This window comes from Nansenia antarctica (genome assembly GCF_963989245.1).
Source record: "Nansenia antarctica genome assembly, chromosome: 1".
In the NCBI taxonomy this organism is placed as follows: domain Eukaryota; kingdom Metazoa; phylum Chordata; class Actinopteri; order Argentiniformes; family Microstomatidae; genus Nansenia; species Nansenia antarctica.
Window position 1 is genome coordinate 110,961,159 of NC_137674.1, and position 10,961 is coordinate 110,972,119.

A 10,961-nucleotide genomic window follows, 5' to 3' on the forward strand; every position below is an offset into this window, starting at 1 on the left:
AGGATGTGTAGGTGAGTGTAGGTGTGTGTATTGTATGTTTATCTTTTTACTTCTTATACCTGCAGCAGTTATGAGTTTTATGATCCATCATCCAAGCGCTATAAATTCGCTGCAAATATATATATATGTTACGGTACATGTGGGAATACGGTACATGTGGGAAAACTAGGGTTAGGGTTAGGTGCTACGTCGACTTGGTACATGCTGGCACGTCTAACCCTAACCCTAATCCTAACCCTAACCCTAACCCTAACCTTAACCGTAACCTTAACCGTAGCACCCTAGCACCTAACCCTAACCCTAGTTTTCCCACATGTACCGTAACATATATATACAGTGGGGAGAACAAGTATTTGATACACTGCTGATTTTGCAGGTTTTCCCACTTAGAAAGAATGTAGAGGTCTGTCATTTTTATCATAGGTACACTTCAACTGTGAGAGACGGAATCTAAAACAAAAATCCAGAAAATCACATTGTATGACTTTTAAATAATTAATTTGCATTTTATTGTATGAAATAAGTAGTTGATCACCTACCAACCAGTAATAATTCCGGCTCTCACAGACCTGTTAGTTTTTCTTTAAGAAGCCCTCCTATTCTCCACTCATTACCTGTATTAACTGCACCTGTTTGAACTCGTTACCTTTATAAAAGACCCCTCTCCACACACTCAATCAATCAGACCCCAACCTCTCCACAATGGGCAAGACCAAAGAGCTTTCTAAGGACATCAGGGACAAAATTGTAGACCTGCACAAGGCTGGGATGGGCTACAGGACAATAGGGAAGCAGCTTGGTGAGAAGGCAACAACTGTTATTAGAACAATTATTAGAAAATGGAAGAAATTTAAGATGACGGTCAATCTCCCTCGGTCTGGGGCTCCATGCAAGATCTCACCTCGTGGGGCATCAATGATCATAAGAAAGGTGAGGGATCAGCCCAGAACTACACGGCAGGACCTGGTCAATGACCTGAAGAGAGCTGGGACCACAGTCTCAAAGAAAACTATCAGTAACACACTACGTCGTCAGGGATTAAAATCCTGTAGCGCACGCAAGGTCCCCCTGCTCAAGCCAGCGCATGTCCAGGCCCGTCTGAGGTTTGCCAATGATCATCTGGATGATCCAGAGGAGGAATGGGAGACGGTCATGTGGTCTGATGAAACCAAAATAGAGCTTTTTGGCATAAACTCCACTCGCCGTGTTTGGAGGAAGAAGAAGGATGAGTACAACCCCAAGAACACCATCCCAACCGTGAAGCATGGAGGTGGAAACATCATTCTTTGGGGATGCTTTTCTGCAAAGGGGACAGGACTAATGCACCGTATTGAGGGGAGGATGGATGGGGCCAAGTATCGCGAGATCTTGGCCAATAACCTCCTTCCCTCAGTAAGAGCATTGAAGATGGGTCGTGGCTGGGTCTTCCAGCATGACAACAACCCGAAACACACAGCCAGGGCAACTAAGGAGTGGCTCCGTAAGAAGCATCTCAAGGTCCTGGAGTGGCCTAGCCAGTCTCCAGACCTGAACCCAATAGAAAATCTTTGGAGGGAGCTGAAAGTCCGTGTTGCCCAGCGACAGCCCCGAAACCTGAAGGATCTGGAGAAGATCTGTATGGAGGAGTGGGCCCAAATCCCTGCTGCAGTGTGTGCAAACCTGGTGAAGAACTACAGGAAACGTCTGATCTCTGTAATTGCAAACAAAGGTTTCTTTACCAAATATTAAGTTCAGTTTTTCTGATGTATCAAATACTTATTTCATGCAATAAAATGTAAATTAATTACTTTAAAATCATACAATTTGATTTTCTGGATTTCTTTTTTTGATTCTGTCTCTCACAGTTGAAGTGTACCTATGATAAAAATTACAGACCTCTACATTCTTTCTAAGTGGGAAAACGTGCAAAATCAGCAGTGTATCAAATACTTGTTCTCCCCACTGTATATATATAAATATAGGCTAACTGTGTTTGCAAACGTGTCATTTTACACTGCGATCTCACACACCGTATCGTGCCAGATAGCAGCTAAACACAGACGCAGTACTGCCATCTCACACACCGTATCGGGAAGGGCAGCGGCTGAATACAGCTGCAGGAACAACACTTTTATCTATATCTATATATACCTTTATTCATTGTCTTTTTTTTTTCTTTTTCTTTCCATCCTTCTTTTTCTGTATTTTTTTAATGCTGTATGTAAAGCACTTTCAATTGCCCCTGTATGACATGTGCTATACAAATAAACTTGCCTTGCCTAGGTGTGTGTGTAGGTAGGTGTATGTGTGTGTGTGTGGGTAGGTGAGTGTGTGTGTGTGTGTGTGTGTGTGTGTGTGTGTGTGTGTGTGTAAGTAGGTGTATGTGTGTGTGTGTGTGTGTGTGTGTGTGGGTAGGTAGGTGAGTGTGTGTGTGTGTGTGTGTGTAGGTAGGTAGGTGAGTGTGTGTGTAGGTAGGTAGGTGAGTGTGTGTGTGTGTGTGTGTGTGTGTGTGTGTGTGTGTGTGTGTGTGTGTGTGGGTAGGTAGGTAGGTGAGTGTGTGTGTGTGTGTAGGTAGGTAGGTGAGTGTGTGTGTGTGTGTGTGTGTGTGTGTGTGTGTGTGTGTGTGTGTGTGTGTGTAGGTAGGTGAGTGTGTGTGTGTGTATGTGTGTGTGTGTAGGTAGGTAGGTGAGTGTGTGTGTGTGTGTGTGTGTGTGTGTGTGTGTGTGTGTGTGTGTGTAGGTAGGTGAGTGTGTGTGTGTGTGTGTGTGTGTGTGTGTGTGTGTGTAGGTAGGTAGGTGAGTGTGTGTGTGTGTGTGTGTGTGTGTGTGTGTAGGTAGGTGAGTGTGTGTGTGTGTGTGTGTGTGTGTGTATGTGTGTGTGTGTAGGTAGGTAGGTGAGTGTGTGTGTGTGTGTGTGTGTGTGTGTGTGTGTGTGTATGTGTGTGTGTGTGTAGGTAGGTAGGTGAGTGTGTGTGTGTGTGTGTGTGTGTGTGTGTGTGTGTGTGTGTGTAGGTAGGTGTGTGTGTGTGTGTGTGTGTGTGTGTGTGTAGGTAGGTAGGTGAGTGTGTGTGTGTGTGTGTGTGTGTGTAGGTAGGTGAGTGTGTGTGTGTGTGTGTGTAGGTAGGTAGGTGAGTGTGTGTGTGTGTGTGTGTGTGTGTGTGTGTAGGTAGGTGAGTGTGTGTGTGTGTGTGTGTAGGTAGGTGAGTGTGTGTGTGTGTGTGTGTAGGTAGGTAGGTGAGTGTGTGTGTGTGTGTGTGTGTGTGTGTAGGTAGGTGTGTGTGTGTGTCTCACAGTCTGAGGGGCAGCAGTTTGGCTCCAGCGTGGGGGGAGGGGGAGGGGGAGGGGTGGAGGTGGTCTCTGGCCCAGTCAGCCAGGGGGGGCAGGTACTCCCACACCTCCTGCCTCATATCCTCCTCACTCAGCTTCAGACTGTACCTGGGGGGGGGAGGGAGGAGAGATATTTCATATTTTCATAAGATACTTCAGGTTTGTCACCTAAACTAGGGTGCAGGGTCTGGGTTGCCAGGTAGGCAGGGCTGTGCAGGGTCTGGGTTGCCAGGTAGGCAGGGTCTGGGTTGCCAGGTAGGCAGGGTCTAGGGCAGGGGTCGGCAATTAGGTTTGGCCTCGGGCCCAATTTTTTTTGAGCCACTAGATGGCGGGCCCGAACATAATCAAAGGCTAATTTAAGTAATTGATTGTTTAAAAATGTGACACGTTCTAATGCTTTGACTTTTCTTTCGACTGTACACATCGCTAGTCAACTAACACAGCTTGTTTTGTGAACCTGCTAACAATGTAAAGTAGTGTTCTAGTTAACTAGGTAGCTGTCCAATCCATTATGTTGCAGTATTTTGGCTTGACTAGCGAGTTTGTGTTGTGATTCTCAACAACGTTGAAACGTAGTTTCACACTTTTCCATATTTTTGAATAATAAATGTGTGGACTGACGATGTAGCGTAGCCTAACTTATTCTAATAATTATGTAACATAGTTTCATTCTGATAATTATTCCCCCCTCCTCCCAGACAAGGTCACATTATTATTATTGGATTGGTTGTTTGCGTGCCGGGTGAAGTTAGCCAAACATTTAACCTGCTAGCAAGAGAAACATAATGTCACTCTCCAAAGGTCTAAAGAGGAAAGTTGACGGTGGAAACAGGGCATTTAAAGAGGAATGGACAACGAACTATACGTTCATCCTACCTGGTTTCATCAATGCAAAGCCGTTGTGAGAGACATTTTCCGTGCTCACAATGTTCCCTTTCTATACGCGAGTCGTCCTTTTCGTCAATGAATGCGATAAAGACGCACGAGAGGAATCGATGGATGCATAAAAACCTTGAGAACTGCCTGTGGATTAAAGTGACGTCAATATCACCAGATATCAAGCAAATACTGACCGATGGGAGATGCTTTTTGTTTGCGCCGATTTTGTTTTCAATGTTTTTCAGAAAATTAAACAGAATTTGCGTTGTTACTGTTCATATGTGTGTTGCAGTCACATATACGTAAACATTACGTTTGAATGGCTTACTGAGCTCGTGTTATTTTGTTCAAACCACACACGGTATGTCGGCTATTTCAGCACCGTGACGCGTTGTCCACCTGCTTATGATTCACTCTGAGGGGTTCAGCGTCAGTGCGCTTCGGTGCACCTTGCTGCCTGATTGTCTGTCCCTGTGTCATTCACTCTCAACATGGATAAAAGTACAATAAGCATTATTCAGGTGGAGTTCGATTCTCTATTCGGACATTATAGGCGCTATATGTGGGACTGTCCGATATTATTATAAAAAAATAAAAAAAATAAAAAATAAAAAGTGGATTCTCAAAATAATCTGCTGGGCCAAATATTATTGGTGACGGGCCAGCAATGGCCCACGGGCCGCCTATTGCCGACCCCTGGTCTAGGGTCTTACATGTCTGGTAGGTGGGCAGGGCTGTGCAGGGTCTGGGTTGCCAGGTAGGCAGGGTCTGGGTTGCCAGGTAGGCAGGGTCTGGGGTCTTACATGTCTGGTAGGTGGGCAGGGCTGTGCAGGGTCTGGGTTGCCAGGTAGGCAGGGTCTGGGGTCTTACATGTCTGGTAGGTGGGCAGGGCTGTGCAGGGTCTGGGTTGCCAGGTAGGCAGGGTCTAGGGTCTTACATGTCTGGTAGGTGGGCAGGGCTGTGCAGGGTCTGGGTTGCCAGGTAGGCAGGGTCTGGGGTCTTACATGACTGGTAGGTGGGCAGGGCTGTGCAGGGTCTGGGTTGCCAGGTGTTCCAGCCCCCCCAGGGAGAAGTCTCGGGCCAGGGCGGCCTTCTGGAAGACCTCGTGGACCATGGTGCCGTTCAGCATCTGCTTGGACCCGCCGTCAAAGGTCTGCATCAAACCAACTTGATTAGTTATAAACTCTGCATCAAACCAACTTGATTAGTTATAAACTCTGCATCAAACCAACTTTATTAGTTATAAACTCTGCATCAAACCAACTTTATTAGTTATAAACTCTGCATCAAACCAACTTTATTAGTTATAAACTCTGCATCAAACCAACTTTATTAGTTATAAACTCTGCCTCAAACCAACTTTATTAGTTAAAATACATCAAGAGGAGAATAGTAAACAGATTTCTTCAGGGAGTTTGTTCCAGGAGCATGCGGCAGCGTGACTGAAAGCTGCTGCACCGTGTTTTGTTTTCACTCTTGGAATGATTAGCTGATTAGTCTCAGCTGACCTTAGGGGCCTTGCTGGAATATCGGGAGGGAGAAGATCTGATATGTATTTTGGTCCAAGACCATTTTGTGATTTGTACGTAATTAGGAGTACTTTGAATTAAAGTCTATGAGAGACTGGTAGCCAGTGTAGAGGGGTGTATGTGTATGTGTGTGTATATGTGTGTATGTATATGTGTGTGTGTGTGTGTGTGTGTGTATGTATGTACTGTATGTATGTATGTATGTATGTATGTATGTGCGTGTGTGCGTGTGTGCGTGTGTGCGTGTGTGTGTGTGTGTGTGTGTGTGTGTGTGTACCTTGAACATCTCCCCCAGGACGGCGCGCCGTGGGCAGCGGATGGCGTTGGCGATGGCGGTGCCTGAGATCAGCAGGTCAGGCAGGAGGACCAGGAAGCCAGACGAGCTGTCAATCACCCAGACGCCCGCCTCGCATTGGCCCTCCAGGTGGATGACGTCACCAGGCGCCACGGGGCTGCACTCCCTGGGGTCAGAGGTCAGAGAGCATAGGCGCTGAGACACACCCTAGCCCCTATACCCTACACCCTAGCCCCTATACCCTACACACTACCCCCTACACCCCTACACACTACACACTAGCCCCTACACCCCTACACACTACACCCTGGCCCACTACACACTACACCCTAGCCCCTACACACTACACCCTAGCCCCTACACACTACACACTACACCCTAGCCCCTACACACTACACCCTAGCCCCTACACACTACACCCTAGCCCCTACTCCCTAGCCCCTGCACACTAGCCCCTACACACTACTCCCTAGCCCACTACACACTACACCCTAGCCCCTACACACTACACCCTAGCCCCTACACCCTAGCCCCTACACACTACACCCTAGCCCCTACACCCTAGCCCCTACACCCTAGCTCCTACACACTACACCCTAGCCCCTACACACTACTCCCTAGCCCCCTACACCCTAGCCCCTACACCCTAGCCCCTACTCCCTAGCCCCTACTCCCTAGCCCCTACTCCCTAGCCCCTACTCCCTAGCCCCTACTCCCTAGCCCCTACAACCTAGCCCCTACACCCTAGCCCCTACTCCCTAGCCCCTACACCCTAGCCCCTACACACTACTCCCTAGCCCCTACACACTAGCCCCTACACACTACTCCCTAGCCCCTACACCCTAGCCCCTACACACTACTCCCTAGCCCCTACACACTACTCCCTAGCCCCTACTCCCTAGCCCCTACACACTACACCCTAGCCCCTACAATCTACACCCTAGCCCCTACACACTACACCCTACACCCTAGCCCCTACTCCCTAGCCCCCTACACCCTAGCCTCTACACCCTAGCCCCTACACACTACACCCTAGCCCCTACACCCTATAAACTACACCCTAGCCCCTACACCCTAGCCCCTACACACTACACCTTAGCCCCTACACACTACTCTTTAGCCCATACACCCTAGCCCCTACACCCTACCCCCTACACACTAGCCCCTACTCACTAGCCCCTACACACTACACCCTATAAACTACACCCTAGCCCCCTACACCCTAGCCCTTACAAGACCATAATAACCCCATAGTAACCATGGTAACAGTACCATCCTCCGCGGAGCAGGCAGGTCTCGGTGGGCAGCAGGGTCTTGGAGGCGGTGATGGTCAGGTGCTTCTCTGGCCCCGCCCCCGGCCCCGCCCCCACCTCCAGGACCCAGTAGCGGTTGTGGAGGCCGGGCCTCAGGGTCACATGGTCCGGGACATGCCTCCTCTGACTGGACAGAGAAAGAAACAACAGCTTATTATAACAACAACAGGCTTCCCTCCCACACCTTCTGAAACATCACATTCAAGCACCTTTCAAGGACTTTCAAGACTCAACTCCCTCAAATTCAAGGACCCGACACGGCATAGTTTGAGACAGATCTACATGAGAATTTATATAATAGGAACTATCCGCTCACAGAAAACAATTAAAAAGAGGCTTGAATGTGTAGAACACTAGATGGTCTCTTGCCTTCTCTACCACAGCACAGCAAAACAATATATTATGAAATATGTGTAAAGTTAAGCAATACAGAGACTTATTTACTAGTTGACGAGCTGATGAGGGGAATTCAAGCACTTTCAATGACCCATGTCTATTTTCAAAGACCTGGGTCTAAGACCTTGATTTTTTTTTCTCTAATTCACAAACTTTCAAGGATTTCAAGGACCGTGGGAGCCCCGAATAACAATAATAATAATACATCTGAATTACATTGCAGCCTTATAGGACTATAACACGCGTCATATTTGTCGTCAACTCATTCAGCAGAGGGGTGAATAAAGTCGCCCCAAATGGTCAACATTCTAACATTCTAGAGAGCCAATGGGTGACTTTATTCAGATGCTTATGGGGTCATGGCAGGGTTTCCGTTAACCGGTAATTACCGGTCTTTGTCCGGTAAAATTTGTTGAAGTCCGACAAATTTTAAACTCTTCGGTCATAATGTCCGGTGAAAATAATTCCCTCTTAAAACCCTTCTGCGCCGAAATGTACCTCCGCCGGCACAAATCCGCACACAACATTGTAATTACCGTAATTTCTAAACGGTTTGTGCTATCGAAAAAATTGTCCCTGAAAGCTGAGATGTTGCACTTCAACCAACAAAGAGGGTATTACGGTAAAATGTGACGTGACGACATTCTCAGTGTCAGTTTACTCACAGTGAAGGCGGAGGAGGAGTTGTACTCCCGAGTCCGAGTAAGTATGATTTGACAGGCAGTTAAACTAAATGCCTTCCCAACCAGCGAGACCTGGTTATAGAAATGACGTTGTTTTATTGATTAAAAAAGGGTAAAACTGGAAAGAGAAAATAGAAAACTCACATTAATCCCAAACAATTTAACAGACTTCAGTTAACGTAATGTGGAGTCTGTTCATTGATCGATGCAGTCTGTTCATTTCCCAGTGTGGCGCGCGTTCAGCGCTGGACATAATGGCATAGCGTGCATGCGAATCATGTTATATTATTATATATTATATAGCTCGCATCTAATCGTATCGGATGAGAAATAGACATTAAACGGCATATATAGGCTAGGCTACACAACAGTAATCACCGCGACAAACAGCTATATTATATTTTAATATGATGACCGGAATATCTCACGTTTGTCCGGTAAATTGAAATCTTCCCGGACACGATGACCGGCGCCAAATTTTTCTAACGGAAACCCTGGGTCATGGGTGGGGTCATTTGACCCTGTGAGTAAAACAAAATATATATCTTTGCACTCGATCACATTTCAGGACCCTCCTTTCATGACTTTTCCTAGATATACCACCTAGTATCCTTACATTTTCAAAATCAGGGTAAGCTACTATAAAGCTATTTTGCAGTTTTTCTGTGTAGGAGGCAGGCTAATTTACAAGACGGCCAACTAGTGGTCGTTGTGTGTAAGTAGCAGCTTCCCATTGTAAAGACTATGGTAATTTGACCCCCCAGGGGGCTCCTATAGTCGGTAAAAAAGGGCATGGCTGTTCTAGTGTTAAGATGCTTAAATGACACATTTTATAGCCAATCAAGTGTTGTCGCTATGCTGTTTACGTGTTCATACCCAACGATGGCGTTCTCCGCCTTCACACTGACTCCGCCTTCGCTGGCGTCCATTTTGTCATCGAACCACTCGTCCTCCAGGCCCTCCAGGTGGTCCTCTGATGATGTCACTTCCTTCCCGTCAGCAGCCCCTCCGTCTCTGCCTCCTTCCACTTCCTGTAAGGGCTTCTTGGGGTCAGGGGGTCCCAGAGGGTGAGAGCCCCCCTCCCTGGCCGACACCCCTCCTCCAGTGGCAGCTGTGTCATCGTGACGCTTCATAGCAGTTTCCTGTTGTGTGATAACGGTGTAGACAGGCTCCTCCTCCTCCTCCTCAGACTCCTCCCCCAGCGCTCCTCTCCTCCAAGACTGTGGCTTTATAGAAGGTTTCTCCAGGGTGTTTATAGAAGGTTTCTCCAAGGTGTTTATAGAAGGTTTCTCCAAGGTGTTTATAGAAGGTTTCTCCAGGGTGTTTATAGAAGGTTTCTCCAGGGGCTTCAACGACGGAACGTCCGTGAACGGCCTTGCGGCGTTTACGACTCTACGCGTAAACCCTGCGCCCGGTGTAAACTTTGACCCCGCTGACTCACCCATCTCCTGCAGGCACTGGGCCAGGAAGTCGTCGTCGTCGTCGTCGTCTCCTGCGAGGGGGCGGAGCTGCTGGGGGGAGGAGGGCCTCCTGACGGACAGAGGCGTGGCCCTGGGCAGGGAGACAGGCTGTGGGGACAGGGAGACAGGCTGCAGGGGCAGAGAGACACGCTGGAGTGAGACAGGCCGCAGGGAGACAGGTTGCAGGGGCAGGGAGACAGTCCTGGGCCGCTTGGCTGTCTGCTGGAGGGCCTCCGGGCTGAAGAGCATCTTCACTGAGCCACGGCGCAGGCTGGGTGGTCCGCCCCCCCTGCGGCTGACCGGGGAGACAACCTCACCGTGAGGCCTGCTGTCTGGGGGAGAGGGCTGGCCTCCTTGGAGTCTCCAGGATGGGCAAGAGGGCCTGAGCTGGCTGTCGGGGGTCTCGGGGACCAGCAGGTCCTCGGGGGACAGGGGGAGGTTGTCTAGGACCCCCAGGACGCTGCGCTTGGCGGGGCTGAGCTCTGGAGACCTTGGTACCATGCTGGCAGGTGGGCTTGACCCGACGGCAGGCATCTTAGTGGGCTGCTAATACAAACATGACAAAACAAAATGGAGTCAGTTAGTGGTTTACTGAGGCTATATGAAAGGGACCAGTTAACGGGGGAGAGAGGTAGTTTTAAGACAGACAGTTTTACCTCGGGGAGAGAGACAGACAGTTTTACCTCAGGGTGAGAGACAGACAGTTTTACCTCAGGGTGAGAGACAGACAGTTTTACCTCAGGGTGAGAGACAGACAGTTTTACCTCAGGGTGAGAGACAGACAGTTTTACCTCAGGAATCTTCTTATTGGAGAAAAAGGAGGAGATGTCTCTTGGATGTCCTGCACCTCTCACCTGACATGTTGGATCAAAGCACAACAATCAGACAACAAACAGACAACAATCAGACAACAATCAGACAGCAACCAGGCAGCAATCAGATAACACACAGACTACAAACAGACAACAACCAGACAACAATCAGACAACACACAGACAACAATCAGACAACACACAGACTACAAACAGACAACACTCAGACAACAATCAGACAACACACAGACTACAAACAGACAACACACAGAGAACAATCAGACAACAC

The 10,961-nt window shown here is 48.3% G+C and overlaps 1 protein-coding gene across 1 annotated transcript in view; it reads right to left on the minus strand.

Moving 5' to 3' along the window:
- Positions 1-10,394, minus strand: part of dna2 (DNA replication helicase/nuclease 2) — a gene marked incomplete at both ends in the record, with an annotated part of 25,412 nt that extends 15,018 nt beyond the window's left edge. The window contains 5 exons of the mRNA XM_080529922.1: positions 3,270-3,413; positions 5,189-5,337; positions 5,991-6,174; positions 7,281-7,448; positions 9,277-10,394. Of these exons, the coding sequence (XP_080386048.1) occupies positions 3,270-3,413; positions 5,189-5,337; positions 5,991-6,174; positions 7,281-7,448; positions 9,277-10,394 (1,763 nt within the window). The remainder of the gene's footprint in view (positions 1-3,269; positions 3,414-5,188; positions 5,338-5,990; positions 6,175-7,280; positions 7,449-9,276) is intronic.
- Between the last annotated feature and the right edge of the window lie 567 nt (positions 10,395-10,961).